The sequence below is a fragment of the Pristiophorus japonicus genome, chromosome 9 (assembly GCF_044704955.1).
Source record: "Pristiophorus japonicus isolate sPriJap1 chromosome 9, sPriJap1.hap1, whole genome shotgun sequence".
Classification (NCBI taxonomy): Eukaryota; Metazoa; Chordata; class Chondrichthyes; family Pristiophoridae; genus Pristiophorus; species Pristiophorus japonicus.
Window position 1 is genome coordinate 27,863,711 of NC_091985.1, and position 17,115 is coordinate 27,880,825.

General features: G+C 41.5%; 1 protein-coding gene across 3 annotated transcripts in view; it reads right to left on the bottom strand.

Annotated features, from left to right (window-relative positions):
* The window catches only part of ahctf1 (AT hook containing transcription factor 1), a 118,728-nt gene that overhangs the window by 57,234 nt on the left and 44,379 nt on the right, over positions 1–17,115 (bottom strand). For all 3 annotated transcript variants that reach the window (XR_011594987.1, XM_070889214.1, XM_070889213.1), the window contains exons 14-22: positions 13,311–13,400; positions 9,764–9,904; positions 9,322–9,426; positions 9,119–9,218; positions 8,733–8,856; positions 8,590–8,646; positions 7,781–7,927; positions 6,202–6,392; positions 1,196–1,340 (exon numbers count right to left, since the gene is read on the bottom strand). Coding sequence is in view for 2 of the 3 variants with exons in the window: in XM_070889214.1 (XP_070745315.1) it covers positions 1,196–1,340; positions 6,202–6,392; positions 7,781–7,927; positions 8,590–8,646; positions 8,733–8,856; positions 9,119–9,218; positions 9,322–9,426; positions 9,764–9,904; positions 13,311–13,400 (1,100 nt within the window). In the remaining variant the exon portion in view is untranslated. The remainder of the gene's footprint in view (positions 1–1,195; positions 1,341–6,201; positions 6,393–7,780; positions 7,928–8,589; positions 8,647–8,732; positions 8,857–9,118; positions 9,219–9,321; positions 9,427–9,763; positions 9,905–13,310; positions 13,401–17,115) is intronic.

The following is a 17,115-nucleotide window of genomic DNA, read 5'->3' on the forward strand; positions in this document are numbered from 1 at the left end:
AGATGATAAATCTGAATTCTCAAAAGCATCAAATTCTGCATGCCCATTTTGAAGAGCGTTAGCATATTTGGTACACTTTAGGAGGTAAACGTTGGAGAATTATTTTTGACATTAGTACTTTCGTGTTGCTAACACTAAACATATAACCAAATACATGCTCAAGATCGAAAAAAATATATAGCATGAACAGAAGTATTAAAATATGGTTACTGTAATTATATAACTGGCTTCCATGATGGCTCAGCTAGAAAGGCAGTTAATAGCTGAGCCTAGGAAAGGCTCAGAATTGATCAGCAGTCTGTGTATCGACAGCTGATTTCAGCTGGCGTGACAGTAGGGATAATAGCAAGCCCCCGGATTAGATTAGAGGGTGGGGTGACAGAAAAGGGCCACGATTTCTGCTTCTGAACACTATGGCCTAGAAATTCCTGCCTCCCAGGTCCATACGGAGTGTACATGGACCCGGGAAGGCATCGCAAAAGCTGGCTTTCAGTTGCACAATGCGCATGCGCTGAAAACTGGCTTGACAGATCCTCCATAGCTCCACATCCAGGACATTCGCATGGGCAAGATTGTGGCATTTACCCATATCTTGCCCAGCGAATGTCCTGAAAACATTTGCGCCTGATAAAAGCAGGGGCAGAGCCTACTTTTACAGGCGTAAGAGTTTTAAAACATACAAAAACATAGTAAAATGTAAAAAACACATTTTATTGTTACAAACCCTGCCCACTAAGGTAAGTTTATATTAAACCATAATTTTAAAAACTTAAAAAAAAAAAAATCAGAAAAAAAATATTTTATGACAACATAAATATGTGGTGATTTTGCTTCTGATGCCCACCTTCATCGCCGCCGCCTCCCCCGCCCGCCCACCGGGGCTCACACATGAAGAACTATTACTTGATCGAGATGCTGAAAGTGCCTACCCACCTACAAATCAGATCCCCAGTAATGAGTCCACATTGCAGGAGGAGAAAGTTGCCGAAGAAAAAAAATAAGTATAAAACTATACAAATATTGCAGGATGCTGTGTTCACGTGGCTTTTATATTAACCCTGTTATAACAGTAAACGCTTGTCTACTAAAATATGATTTGAACAGAAAATATTGTTTCTCCAAATTAGACCTAAAAATTAACTCCACTTTCCAGACTTCAGTTGTCTTAAGAATTAGTGATTTGTGGGTACCTTACCTGTTCAGTAGCAGTAAAAGGGAGTTTAAGTAGCTCCTCCATCAGCCCATTCTCCTGACATAATTCATACATGTGCCTTAGCAGGTCCTCTACATTTATTCTGTTAGCATTTAGTCGAAGTAGATGCCAAGCTTCCACCATACACCTGAAAGTTTAATATTACAAAATAAATGTTTCTTGTGCTTAGCTTCAATCTCAGGTTTCACACAAACTTTTAACATGCCCATAACAAAAACCTAGCAATCTCAGTGTTGAAATTTTCAATTGACCTTGATGTTTCCCCTGGCTGGGGAATCGAGAACTAGGGGTCACAGTTCAGAATAAGGAGTAGGGCATTTAGGACTGAGATGGGGAGAATTTCTCCACTCCAAGCGTTGCAATCTTTGGAATTTTCTACCCCAGCGAGCTGTAGATTGCTCAGTCGTTGATTATTTTCAAAACAGAGATCAATATATTTTTGGATACTAAGGGAATCAGGGGATAATGCAGTAAGGTGGCATTGAGGTAGATCCTATTAAATGGCAGAGCAAGTGTGAAGGGCCAGATGGCCTACTTCTGCTTCTATTTCTTATGTTCTTATGACCTCAACAGCTTTTTGGGAGTGAGTGTTCCAGATTTCTACTACCTTTTTTGTGAAGATGTTCTTCTTGACATCACTCTTGAACTGCCTAGCTCTAACTTTAAGGTTATGCCTCCTTATTCTGGACACTTCTTTCTCCCACCTTGGTGTCTTCAGTATTTATAGGCAGGTTTTCAACCATTGTCTAAAAGGCAGTTTCAAAAGTACAACTTTAAATGCCCAGCTCTTGCACCCCTCTGGTGTCAGATAGATGTACACATGATAACAAGACAATTAACTTTGTCTGTCTACGGTGCTACAGAAAACAAAAGCAGGGAGTGCAAATTATTCAGCTGTAGCTTTTCATACTGGCCAGCTTCAAGATGATGGACGTAACCTATTTGGGGCCTATTGGATAATAATTTTGTGTGAACATACGTAATTTTAAAATGATAATATTTTAAATAGTCAATCAATGTTTGGAATGTCTGTATCCTGTCAAAATAAAGAAGATAGTTTGGAAATGCCCTTTAGAAGTGGCTGAGTTTGGATGCATGACCTGTAAGAGAATGAATCCTATAGTTGAATAGCCTTCAGAAAGGGAAAAAATAAGCGGAGTGAAAGATAATTGATTGCAAGGACATTAGCAGCAGCCCAGAATAATAATTTTCATGCAAAAGCAAAAGGGAGTTACAGCAGAGCTGACACATAGCTGTGATAAGAAAGGGTATAAAGGGAGAGGGGCTACAACTAAACAGGGTGCTACGATAAATCCTCCACAAAAGAAAGCCGTGGTTGGTAGAGCTTCCGAAACAGATAATAAGTGTTCTGTCGGTACGGTTGTCCAAAAACATAAATATAGCTGTAATGTATGTGTGCCTGGGTTTACCTGTCACCAGGGGGTGCGACCGTCAGAGGTCTTTGGGCCACAGACACACACGTGTAGCCCTTGTATATAAAAAAATGCCTCCATGTTTAATCCTCACTTTGAGAGCTAATAAAGTAGGGTCAGGTCGCACCTGATTGAGTTCACGGTACTAAGCCTATTGGGTTATTGCATATGCAACATTTGGCGACGAGGCACAATGCGAACTTTCACACACACACACACACACACACAAATAATGAGCACCGTTGGAATCCTGGAGCGATTCATGGAGAGAGAAGACTGGAAGGATTTTACAGATCGCCTCGACCAATACTTCGTGGCCAACAAGATGGATGAAGATGTTGACGCAGATAGGCACAGTGCAGTGTTCCTCACGGTTTGTGGTCCAAAATTCTATGGCCTCAAAGAATCTCCTCTCACCTGCACGTCCAACGGAAAAGACCTATGAGGAATTGTGTGCTCTGATTCGGAACCATCTCAAACCTAAAGAAGGCATCATTATCTCGAGATATAGCTTTTACAAGCATGTTCGTTCCGAGGGCCAAGACGTGAAGGAATTTGTTGCCGAACTGAGACGTCTCGCCGGGCCGTGTAAGTTTGGAACCGCGTTGGAAGACATGCTGCGCGACGTCTTTGTAATAGGCATAAACCACGAGGTGATCTTGCAAAAGCTGCTGGCTGCGGAGACGCTGGATCTGAGCAGGGCCATCACGATCGCCCAGGCTTGCCTGACCACGGTCGATAGTACAAAGCAGATTTCCTTGCAGAGTCAGAACTCCACGGCAAGTAAGGTGCACCAGATTTTGTCGTTGGTTGGCAGAGCTGCACCTGGCAGGGCCTACCCAACTGTTTGCGAAACCTGTAGCGGCTAGAAGTCCACCATTGAGCACGAATGCGATTTCACCCTGTTGGCGTTGTGGGGGCAATCATCGGCCTCATCAGTGCCATTTCAGACAGTATATTTGTAGAGGCTGTGCGCTCGAAATTCGCGCGGCTGCAGCCATATTTCAGAGAAACATGAAGAGTTTACTGAAGATGTCCCTAGAACCGTGGTGTTCCAAGATGACATTTTGGTCACAGGTCGTGACACTGCCGAACACCTGCACAACCTGGAAGAGGTTCTACTTCATCTGGACAAAGTGGAGCTCAGGCTGAAACATTCAAAGTGCGTCTTTATGGCACTGGAAGTCGAATTCCTGGGAAGGAAGATTGCTGCAGACGGCATCAAAAACAGAGGCCATCAAAAATGCAGCCAGACCCCAGAATTTGAGAGAGTTGCGTTCGTTCCTTGGTCTTCTCAACTACTTCGGTAATGTCTTACCTAAACGGAGCACATTATTAGAGCTGCTCAGAAAAAGGCAACAACTGGGTTTGGGGTGTATCTCAAGACAAGACCTTCGAGATGGCTAGAAATCTGCTTTGTTCCAACAAATTATGACCCATGCAAGTGTTTAGTATTGGCCTATGACGCTTCATCACATGGGGTTGGTTGCGTGCTCCAACAATCCAATGAGTCGGCAAACTACAACCCGTTGCGTATGTGTCGAGAAGCATGTCTAAAACGGAAAGAGCCTACGGCATGGTAGAGAAAGAAGCCTTAGCTAGCACCGAGAATTGTGCCGAAGCATTGAGCCGTTTACCGTTGCCCACGCCGGAGGTGGAAACACCACAGTTCTCAGACCTACTGTTGGTCATGGATGTCTTTGAGAGTGAAGGGTTGCCCGTCATTGCTCAACAAGTTAGGACCTGGACCAACCAGGATCCGATCTTATCGGTTGCAAAACGCTGTGTCCTTGGTCGGCCATTCCCAGGGAAGTGTGCGATGAGACCAAACCTTACAACCGTCGCAAAGACGAACTATCCATTCAATCTAATTGTTTGCTATGGGGTAATCATGTTGTTATGCCCAAGAAAGGCAGGGAGAGATTTGTACGGGATTTACACAGTGCCCATCCCGGTGTTGTGATGATGAAGGCCATTGCCAGGTCTCACGTTTGGTGGTCTGGCATTGACTCTGATTTGGAGTCATGTGTGCATCAGTGCAACACTTCCATACAGTTAAGCAATGCATCAGTGGAATCTCCGCTAAGTCTGTGGTCGTGGCCATCCAAACCATGGTCGAGGATCCACATCGACTATGCGGGTCCTTTCCTGGGAAAAATGTTTTTGGTGGTGATGGATGCATATTCCAAATGGATAGAATGGTAATCATGTCATCCAGCACATCCACAGCCGCCACTGAGAGCCTACGTGCCATGTTCGCCACTCATGGTCTGCCCGACATTGGATTGTGCTTCATGAGTTTGGAGTTTCAAGAGTTTGAGAGACTCACGGTATCAAGCACGCAAGGTCCGCACCATTCAAACCCACGTCCAATGGTCAAGGCCATCCAATCCATCAGAGCCTCAAACGCGTAACTCACACTTATTTGCAGACTCGCTTGTCATGCATACTGCTTGGTTACAAGACGAGACCCCACACGCTTACCGGGGTCCCCCCTGCTGAACTGTTGATGGAGAGGTCTCAAGGCCAGGCTCTCGCTTGTCCACCCTGATCTTAACGATCATGTCGAAAACAGATGTCAACATCAGCAGTATCATGTTCGCACTGCCGTGTCACGCGACATCTCTATTAATGATTCTGCGTATGTGCTAAATTATGGTCAAGGCCCCAAGTGGGTCACTGGCACTGTTATGGCCAAGGAGGGTAACAGGGTGCTTATTGTCAGGCTCACTAATGGGCAAACATGCAGGAGGCACATTGATCAGACGAAATTGCGGCACACACCCGACGAACCGGAACAGCTTGAAGACACGACCATCTATGACCAACCGATTCATATCCAGCCATCAGAAAACCCTGCTGTTGTCAGTGAATCTGGGCCTTCAATCCCCAACATGGACACTGCCACTCCCATTAGATCGGCTACCCAGCCTCAAATCATGAATGACTCGGAGAGCTCACCCAGATCTGGAATTGAACTGAGACGATCAACGAGGGAGCGGAAAGCCCCGGACCATCTCAATTTGTAAATAGGACTGATAAACCAAGATCTTGAGGGGGGAATTATGTCATGTATGTATGCCTAGGTTTACCTGCTACCAGGGGGAGCTAATAAAGTCGAGTCAAGTCGCTAAACCTATTGAGTTATTGCATACGCAACAGTAGCAGTGTTGTCTTACTGTTATGGTCATTTTGTTACTTTGCTGGTACTTGAAGTACCATAAATGCAAGTTAAATTGATTTTTAAAAATATACAGATGTAGTAATGTCTGATTCGACAGGGTCAACCCCAATTTATATTTAGAGACACAGTACATATAATTTTGGTTAACAGTCCTGAGATTTTCTCTCTTCTCCTCCCCCACAACGAAAAAATGAGCCCAATGAGAAACTACACTCGTGCTGTTCATGCTCGCAAAACAGTTGGCACAATTGATGTGTTATAGCAATTGTACCTACAAGCAAATCTACCTCCAACAACTGAAAGGATAGTCCCTTAATTCAACCAGCAGTGAGAAGAATTGCAAAAATAAACTTCAGAATCAATTCAGTTACCTGTTAAACAGCAGCACAGTAAGGTGAAGTTTAACCTCACTGCTACTAGACATTGAAGGTTTCATTGCCTGCATGTATCGAAGGGCCTTCCTATGCTCTCCTTGGCACATCAAGGCCTGTATGATCCGGACATGCTGCCATGAGGACAGCGACCTGCTGGTAGCTGGATGTAAAATACGATCCAAAGCATTCTTGGAAAATGGGGAAGGAATAAAAGAAAATATCAAAATGCAATATTTTCCAACGGACGATCACTACCACTTATTTCGTTTAGACTCGTCAAACCTTACTCTCATGATTTCTGTGGCTGTTCTTGCTGCACAATATACTGAATAATTTTACTACCATAGGGACAGTTCTATCACAGACATATCTTGCGTCTCAATCACAGAATTTACAGCACAGAAACAGGCCATTTGGCCCAACTGGTCTATGTCAGTGTTTATGCTCCACAATGAGCCTCCTCCCACCCTACTTCATCCAAACCATCTAATAAAGGGATTGTTTTACACGTCTTAAAGCACAAATTAAAAGGGAATTAGTGTCTGGGACATATAGAAATGTCATCAGCAAACAAATCCTCGGTGTCACCTAATGCATTTGACGTTTATACCACAGGCAAGTGTTCAGGTGAGAGCGGGTTGTAATTGCTTTAATTGCGGGTTGCAATAATGTTTGGAGAGAGGCGACCGTTTGGGACATGGGAGATGCTATCGGTTCATTGACTGCGCAAAGATTGTCAATGCCCTTGCATAATTAATATTGTTGTCAACAACTTTAAATTAATTTGAAACTTTCAGTAACTTAATAGTATCATATCGGAGTCCTTTTCCTTCTCTGCTTTTGCAGAAATTATTTAAGAAACAGATGAAATAAACAATGGGGAGGGGGTTCGTTCTGGATAGGCCAAATGGCCTCCTTCATCTGTATCTACCTTGTGATGGTAATAAACCACTACTTTAGTTAACTCGTCAAAGCATTCCAGCAGATTGGTGATGTACGGCATACTGCTTCTATATCCATGCTTATTATTCCTTATGAACTCTGCTTGCTTTAGGTGAGCAGAATAACCTTCTGTATAATGCCATAAAGTGTTTCTTCTCGCTGTAGATGTGTGTAATTTACAAGCCATGTCACTCTCTTTTTTATTTTTAATATTGGGATGACAATGTACTATCTACCAATCCTTGTGCCAGTAACTATGGTGCTCCTAAAATATTTAATGGAGCACTTCCCATTTCCTTCCTGATTTCCTTTAGAATGCTAGTGTATATCGCATCTAGTCTGGATTTCTTGCAGACATGTCATTTGTTTTGACCTTCACAGCACATGTTTCACTGATATCTACGTGTTGTAGATTTGAGCCTAAAAAGATGAGTTCCTGTGTGATACTCATTACCTTGATTAGTAAAGCTATTCTTAAAGTTTGTAAGTTATCGTATACAATTTTAACTGAGCAAATAAAATCAATTTTCAATGTGTAAGTAATCCACCTAGGCAGATTAAAATTTCAACAGAAAATCAACAATGTGTTTCAATTGAGGGGCAAGCAGAGATTATTTCTGGTGTCTGTACTTACCTCATGGTCACTGTGATCCAAAAGCCAAAAACCTTGGATAAGGTTCACCAGACCCACAGGTACGGCAAAAGCAGGTGGAAAGGATTCAATTGAAGATTCATTCTTGTTAGGAACAGAAGAAAGAACATCTAGCAGCAGGTAAATAGCCTGGAAATCAAAGGTTAAGGTTCCAAAACATAAGCACAATCACCCAAATTATAAGTAATTACCTATATAATTAAAATCACAACAGGAGGCCAGGTATTTGCAAATCAGCCAGTTGGCCGCACTTCAATGGCTTTCCCACAAAGAATGCAATGTACTAATGATTATAGTTTCATTCAATACTTGTTTTTGAATGATTTGTAGTTGAAATAAAGAAAAATACTTGGCAAGCACCAATAATTCCAGTAACATCATCTACTAGCATCATGGCTTAAAATGTGTGCACTGGTAATCGGGTAAGCAGTAAGATACACTGATTCTCTCTAGTTTAAGGATGCCAGAAAGTAGCCCTTACTCAAAATTGTCTTCTCCCTATTAGGTAACCCCAGTTTGACCAATTATCTTCCAAACAAGTACACTACTATTCACAGTTTTCTTTCTAGATTGGATATCTCTATATTGTTCCAGGCACTGCTACTTACCACACAAATTCTGTATAGTTTTCCATTACTGTATTTTCAACTTAAGTATTTTCAAGCAGTACATGGTGTGCATTGCATAAATTTGAGCATAATCTTATTTTCCATGCACAAGTTATTTGCAGAATCAGTAAGCCAGAAAGGCTGCACACATTGAAAAAAAACTTCTACACAACTGAAGGATACAATGGCATGCTTTGTCGTTTCATCGACAGTCTCCAGTAAATACACATCAAGAAGAGCCTGTTATTAAAAATAAACACAATCAGTTTTAACATTTGCAAAATTTCTAATAATCCAATTTTACCATTCATGAATCACAATCTTACGTGAAGAGTTGATGGTGGATATTTTCCTGTTCCTCCTTCATCCCTTTTCCACAACTGCTCTATGTGATCCCCAGTCTCTGAAACCATCCCATCGATCAACAGGCAGTCTGAACACCATTTGCCTCTGGGCAAAGCAAACAGTATAACAGAAGTGTGAAATATGAGTCATCTTGTGACTATCCAATGCTTCTTTCCTAAAATCAATTTTCCTCTAAAAATAATTTTCCAGGGGAAACTTACATGCAAGATATTGATTTCAAAATCAGAAATTATGAACTAGGAACATATAAAAAGCAAAATGGAGTTGAACTGTACATTTATTTAGCAGATTTGAGGATCACAATACTGTACATTCAATTCCACAAAAATAATCCCTAGGAACATACTTTGATAAACGCTCCAACTTGTGCCGCCTGTTGGTATAATAATTTTGTATAACTGGATAGTTGTAGATGGGCCTGGATAATTGTAATACATCAGCATCATCTAAGAGAAAAGTAAATAGCATTTATGTAGACTGTATAGCATAAAAATGTTGTTATTTTTGCTTAGCTGATAATCAGTTTTAAAAAATATATCTTGGTCTTACCTGAACCCTCTGGGAGTAGGCCAGCACGACAGAACCATAACACTACCTGAGCGTATTGAGAAATCAGGGTGCCTACAATGCGTTTGTTCATTAAATCAACCAGTCCTGTTGAAAAATATTTGATATCAATATGCTAAACAAAAGGAGTTCTAGAATTTTTTAATATGTCGTAATGAACTAGTGCTAAATATTTAGCTAGAGTCTCTCCTTATCATCACCACCAATTGTGTGACAAAAAGCAGTTAAAATGACTGGAAAAGCTGCCTCAAAATGTTTATTTGTAGGTTACTGCCACATAATTGTATTTGATGGTTATTTGTTAGTATGATTAAGGAAACAGAATTAGCACAGGCTTAAAAATATTGTTGATCACACAAAATAAAATGGCATATTAGTAGCAATATACACAAAGGAATGGCAGCTGGAACACTTATACACACACCTCGCTCAGTCAGCTCCTGGGCTTCAGTAAGGAAACAGCTAACAATGGTGGTGAGGTTGCTAAGTAACATCTGGCAGTGCTGCAGAGACTGGAGTGTGTGTGGGTCAATGAAGTGACACGATCCATCAAAAAGTGGAACACCTAGTGGTTAAAGGATAAAGTGAAACACACTAGAGTTAAGGATGTGGCAACCTTTTCAAAACAATCTTGAATATCTCACAACTATTAACCCTCACTTGTTGACTTACACTAGTATCTGCATCAACAGCCAGCATTTTAATGAGAATAAATGTACCTGTAATGCAAGATTCTTTACAACTGAGCATGTAATTTATCTATTTCTATTAATTCATTTGGGGTGATCCACTTAACTCATGCCTGCAGTACTATACATGCAAATTAGTGATGTCAGCCACGTTATCACAGGGAGTTACTGAGCAAACACTAGCCCCCTCCAGACAGGAAGACGAGAAGTACCAAATCCCGCCACCCCACCACCCCCACAAGATGTAGATTTGCTCCAAGCTGATTTGCATATCTTTCAGTTGCTAGTTATACATTGGTTAGGTTTCAGCTAGATGTCGTCAACATGGCAAGACCACACAAAGGAAAAATAAATTGTTTTTAGGAAGAGGCTATGGGTTGAAATTATAGAACAATAAACTAGGTAAAAAAATGTCAATAGATGTTAATGTTCAAGGTTTGGCCAAAATACAAATAGTTTAATCCAATAGTCAGCCTAACACACCTAGATAACGGACCATGTTTCTTGATGAAAAGGCCACATGTGGAATACTGCGTGCAGTTTTGGTTTCCATATTTACGAAAGGATATACTTGCTTTGGAGGCAGTTCAGAGAAGGTTCACTAGGTTGATTCCGGAGATGAGGGGGTTGACTTATGAGGAAAGGTTGAGTAGGTTGGGCCTCTACTCATTGGAATTCAGAAGAATGAGAGGTGATCTTATCGAAACATATAAGATTATGACAAGGTGAATGCAGAGAGGATGTTTCCACTGATAGGGGAGACGAGGAGAAATTTCTTCTGAGGGTTGTAAATCTGTGGAATTCGCTGCCTCAGAGAGCTGTGGAAGCTGGGACATTGAATAAATTTACGACAGAAACAGACAGTTTCTTAAACGATAAGGGAATAAGCGGTTATGTAGAGCAGGCAGGGAAGTGGACCCGAGTCCATGATCGGATCAGCCATGATCGTATTAAGTGGCAGAGCAGACTCGAGGGGCCGTATGGCCTACTCCTGCTCCTAATTCTTATGTTAAAGCTCATATTTCAAATATATAAATTCATCAAGCAGTCTAATCGGCGCTGTAACTAAGTTTTAATAGTAGTGTGTAGCACCTTAAGTGTACATCACCATCTTCTGAACAACTCAAATAACTCCCATACTGATCAGACCAAATATAGCTGAGTGTGTGGTGAGCCAATCAAAAACTATTAGATAGATAGGCAAAGCTACCAATCGATAACTTATCACAAAACCAACCAAATTGTTCAAAATCTTTCCAAAGCTACTAATTCAGGAACTGAAAACTTCCAGAAAAGCAATCAAATATTGAAAATAAAAGTCTTCCCATTTGCTCTGGGTGGTCAGCTTGGCGTCCTACAAAGCCCACACTACATTGACAAAAATAACTGAAAATATATAGAACAGCAGGTTGCATTTATTTATACAAGCATCCTAAAGCATAGAAAACATCCTACGGCACTTTACTAAAGGATGGTGGGGGACATAGATTAAAGGGATAAAGGAGCACAGATGAGCATGGTGGGAGACAGCTTTGTAAGGTGACTGGAAAAATTGGTGAAAAAGATGGGATTTTGGAAGGCTTTTAAGGGCGGAGAGAGAAATGGTGAATTAGACAGATTAAGCGTGAATTCCAGATAAATGGGCCAGTGCAGTTGAAGACTCTACCACCAATAGTAACAAGGAAGGGGGAAATGCACAGGTGGCCAGAATCAGAGGACTAAAAGTTGTGGGTGGAGATGCAAGGCTAGAAAAAGCTACAAATAAAGGTTGGGCCAGGCTGTGGTTGGAGGGGGGGGGGGGTAAATGAGGACAAGAATTTTCACCAATTGAAACAGAGACACAGCGTAGGCCAACGAAGAGTGGGCTGATGGGCGATCAGAGCAGGCTACAGGCAGCAGGAGTTTTGGTCAAGTTGGAGTTCGTGGCGGGAGCAGAATGGAAGGCTGGCAAGGAGGGTCTAGAATAATAGGCTAGAGATGCCAAAAATATAGATAAGGGTTTCAGTGGTATTGGGGATGAGTATCCTACTCATGGAAAACAAACATACTCCAGAATAATAGTGAACAATGCTATCGGAGACAATTCTATTGATGACCATGAACTAGAAAGTGAGAAATGCTCATAATTTCTCCCAATAGGAGGAGCGCAGATATATTGGAGGATTGTAGGGCTGCAGGGAATTTAATACTTGTTTCATCTACTGTCAGCACTGAGGACTTCCAGGTCATGCAATTCCCTCTGCACTGCTTCATCCTCAAGATCGGGAGCACCTTTGATTTTTACCATCGTGACACTTTCATATCTCAAATAAGCCATCCTTATGGCCGGACTGTGACTGTTTATCATTTTACCCACAAACGCACAAAAATGTTACAGTGCACATGCGTACGCCATGCGAATACGAGTACTGAGATCACATGCTCAACGACTATCTATTACTCATTTTTTATTCATCAGAAACGTAATTAGCCACATCTTGAATCTCAATTAGCAAGATGTAGCTCGTGTCAACACTGTACTAGAAGATATAAAGACACGCAATGTTCTGAACTGAAAAGACTGATATGGCTTGTTTAAGTTTTAATTTTCCAAAATGGTATGGATACATAAATCTTTCAGATCAGTACAATGAACAGATTTACTGATCTGGAAATTAAAACCAGCAATAAAGAACCACCTGTAATCTAGCGACACTAGACAACATAAAGATTGTTTCAGTCTGTTTATTTCAGCTGCCCAAGCTTCTATTTCTATTTTAGGATTCATGTACACATCTATGCATACAGCAAACCATTATTTTTTAAAAACAAGTTACTAACAAAGTGATAAGCTGAGTTAGGGGATGGTAAACAAAAGCAATTTACTGAGGTGACTAACTGTTCATAGAATACAGAAACATACAATACTTTTCTTCCAGTCATGGAAGTAATCCATTGTCCATAGAGATAGATGATTAAAACCCAACGCAAGTATATAGGAACTATGTCAAAGACAAAACTTATGCTAGAGCCAGGAAAAATTTTTAATTTTATGGGTATGAACAGATAGCAAATTTAAAAAAAAATAGTTTAGAAACACATGCTGACATTCGTGAATCTGCACCGCAGGTGAGTCACCACCTTCAAAAGGAACAAAACGGGAAAGGTAAAAGGCTCGGTATACTTCAACACCATCTCTCGCCACCCGTGCGTTTTAAAGAAAATATAACCTCTAATACTGGACTATGTACTGTAAAAGCTGAGAACTACTGGGGAAAAAATATTCACAAGCTGCGGACTTACAGATGTTGTCGAGTTCCTCTTTGGTACGAGTTATTTTTTTCCAGGTCCACTCAAGTACAAAGCGCAGACTGGCAGCTGACCTGGGTTGTTCTTGCGGTGAAGAGTTAAAAATAAAAGCATCACAATATAGCAGAACCACAGATTAAAACAGCTATCTGAAATTAAATTTTACGGTTAAAGCACAAGATTTAACATTTTTTACATATTTCACCACTAACTGAAGTGAAATGACTTAAAAAAAAAAGTAGTTTGCAGTGTTCAATTCTAGAAAATTCAGTTGTAGTTTGCAAGTTATGGAAATAATAGGGGGGAAAAAAATCATAATTGTAGGAAAATAAAACACTAATTCCTTCATGAAGTATATCCAAGGTCAAAGAAATAAGTTTCATGGGGTTTAATTGCATTTGTCATTTTCTTGAAGAACTACAGAACCTCAATCCTTCACATAGCTATAAATTGTCCCAGCACCTGTTTTCAGTTATTTTTGAATCGATACGGTAATATGTACAAAAAGATTAAGGAAGCTAAAAGAAATTTACAACTCAAACTTTACTGTTCAAGTTTTTCGAAGTGAAAAATGTAAGCTCATTAACGACAACTTTTGTGTCAATAATATGCTGTTGATTTGTTATATTCATCTTAAAATCGCCTCTACATATTAAAAAGTGCAATTTGTAATATTCTGATTTATAGTGAAAATATATTAAAAGCAAACCTAGCTTTGTGACACAAGGTGATACAGTGAGTTAGCACACTATTCTTTCAACTCAGAGCTTTGAACTTTGGATCTGAATGCAGCCCGGAATTATAGAATCAAATTATCCTATTTTTGCCATCTCCAAGGGTGACAAGTTTGAGGTGCATCATTTAGCTCAGTGCAGAATGAGCTATATCCTAGACTTGTTATACATGCTGGGGCCTGATTAATACAGAGTGTAAGGGGGTAAAAAGTTCACTTGAGTAAGAAGCATAAGGGAATGGCATGGAATCAGGTTAAAGGGAATTAGGGGGTTCTGAGGAATCGGGTGTTCCTCTGTCTTACGGTAGGGATGGTAATTGACCGATGGAAACTTACATATTCAGTACAGAACAAGTACACAAATGTTTGGGAACATAGATTGTAAGAGCATCTGAATCTCATGAGAAACTAGGAAGCCCTGGGAAGCAAGGTTACTTCACACGTCATGATAAACTGAGGCAAAGTTGAACACATTCCAGAAGAGTGTGATGAGAGATGGACAGGTGGGGAATAACCACTCAGAGCTAGTCTGATAAGAGTCAACAAATCTCTATAGCAGTAGGCCAATCGATGGTTTTATAGGAGGGTCGCACACCGCAGGAAATGTGTAACTGTCATTACAAACTGTTGTTCATCGGAACCGTCCCGAGCATGTCCAAATAAAAAACGGTTAACTGAGGTTTCATCTGAGTGATTCCATGGTCGCTGTATGGGTGGGTGTCGACTCCTTATATTAGGGAGTCTATCTTGAGGAAGATAAGTCTTCTTTTAACCCCAACACAGAATTGGGTGCAAAAAGTAGGAAAATGTTTAATTTCCTAGCATGGGCAAACAATAGTTGAGACTGACCCACATTAAAAAAAATATTTAATTTTATACCATCACATATTTACACAATTATGTACTGAATGCAATATTTAGTCAGGGTAGTAGGAGGCGAGAGGGAGGGGAAAGGATGCCAGAGTTATCATTCATGACTACTATCTAGAAATTCTTGCTGGACAAGACGAGACTGTACATACTAATCGAGGACAGGAACGGCTGTAATTTCCTCACATGGTCAACATTTGGGACCCAAGTTTCCACAGGATAAAAAACGGGCGCCCCTCCGAGCTGGGCGCCCGTTTTTCGCGCCTAAAACGGCGCCAGAAAAAAAACGCGCTATTCTCGAGTGCTTTGCAGCTTCTTGTCTGTTTGGCGCGGCGCCCAGGGGGGCGGAGCCTACACTCGCGCCGATTTTGTAAGTGGGAGGGGGCGGGTACTATTTAAATTAGTTTTTTTCCTGCCGGCAACGCTGCGCGTGCGCGTTGGAGCGTTCGCGCATGCTCAGTGTGAAAAAAAACATTGGCACTCGACCATTTTTGTAGTTCTTTGTAGCTGTTTAATTTTTGAACATTTTTTAATAAAATCACATTGCCATCAGCACATCAGCACTGAGGCTACCCTTCTCACTGTCTCCTTCCCCTCCCTCCCCTCCGCGGCAACAAACGGCTGTCTCCTTCCCCTCCCCGGCAACAAACCGCTGTCTCTTTCCCCTCCCTCCCCTCCACAACAACAAACCGCTTTCTCCTCCCCCCCGGCAACAACCCGCTGTCTCCTTCCCCTCCCTCCCCGGCAACAAACCGCTGTCTCTTTCCCCTCCCTCCCCTCCACAACAACAAACCGCTTTCTCCTCCCCCCCGGCAACGAACGGCTTTCTCCCCACCCCCCCCCCCTCCCCCTCCCCCTCAGCGGCACGAACGACTTTCTCCCCCCCCCCCCCCCCACCCCCCATTCCCCATCTCCCGCTCAGCGGCACGAATGGCTGCAGAATTCTCCCTGGCTGAAGCACTTTCACACAGGTAGGAAGATGGTTTATTTAATCTTTTCTTTGTTTATTCAGGTTGGATTTATTTGTATAATATTTGTAAAAGTATAAATAAGGATTTATTGTAGAATTTAATGAGTTCCTTTCCACCCCCCTCCGCCCCCACCTCGTTCTGGACGCCTAATTTGTAACCTGCGCCTGATTTTTTAATGTGTAGAACAGGTTTTTTCAGTTCTACAAAAATCTTCACTTGCTCCATTCTACTTTAGTTTGGAGTACGTTTTCACTGTGGAAACTTTCAAATCAGGCGTCAGTGGCCGGACACGCCCCCTTTTGAAGAAAAAATTATGTTCCAAAGTAGAACTGTTCTACCTGACTAGAACTGCAGAAAAAAAAATGTGGAGAATTGCGATTTCTAAGATAGTCCGTTCGCCACCAGTTGCTCCTAGAAATCAGGCGCAAATCATGTGGAAACTTGGGCCCTTGGTGTCTAGGCCAATACAAAAAGTTGACACTTGGGATGAGACACTGGAGAACTATTGGCATTTGTGAATCTGCCCCTGATGAGTCACCAGCATCAGAAGAGAAGAGAAGAGGACTGAAAACTGGAAAGAAGAATATACTTTTATCCCATTACAATCCACTATTGGACCTGGTGCCATGTCTTAAATGGCCTCAAGAGTGCAGCAAAGCATTTGGTGCGGGACTGATAACAGTGGACTATTTTTGCATTTTTTCCCTCATGCCACTTCCAGTACAACTTTGGCCAGTGCAATATCCAACACATTTTACATTTACAGAAGCCCCAGGAACAGTGGACTATTCAATCCCTCGAGCTTGTTCCACCATGGAGTCTCTTTTACTACCATTCTATTTTCTTCCGATTGGAAGACTGAACTGTCCCATCAGCTACTTTTGATGAGAAAATAGAGGGGCAAAACTGAAGCCTGCGCACTTTGCAGTCCACAGAAGAGACTCCTTGGGGCTTTGTAAATGTACTGCCGCAGTAGTGCCAGTGACTATAAAAACTCGTCCAGCAGTACAAAAATATAATCAGCACAGTATTGACAAGGCCAGAATATCAAGCTGCAACAGGGAACAGAAGCTGAAAATGTAATATTTTCAAAATACACCATTATAATTTGGCCCATGACCAATTTGATGCATTCCATTCATTCAATCACATAACCTCAAATCCAATACTTAAACTTTAAAATGGACACGGGAGTAACCAGGTTAAAAGTTGTTTATTTAAACAG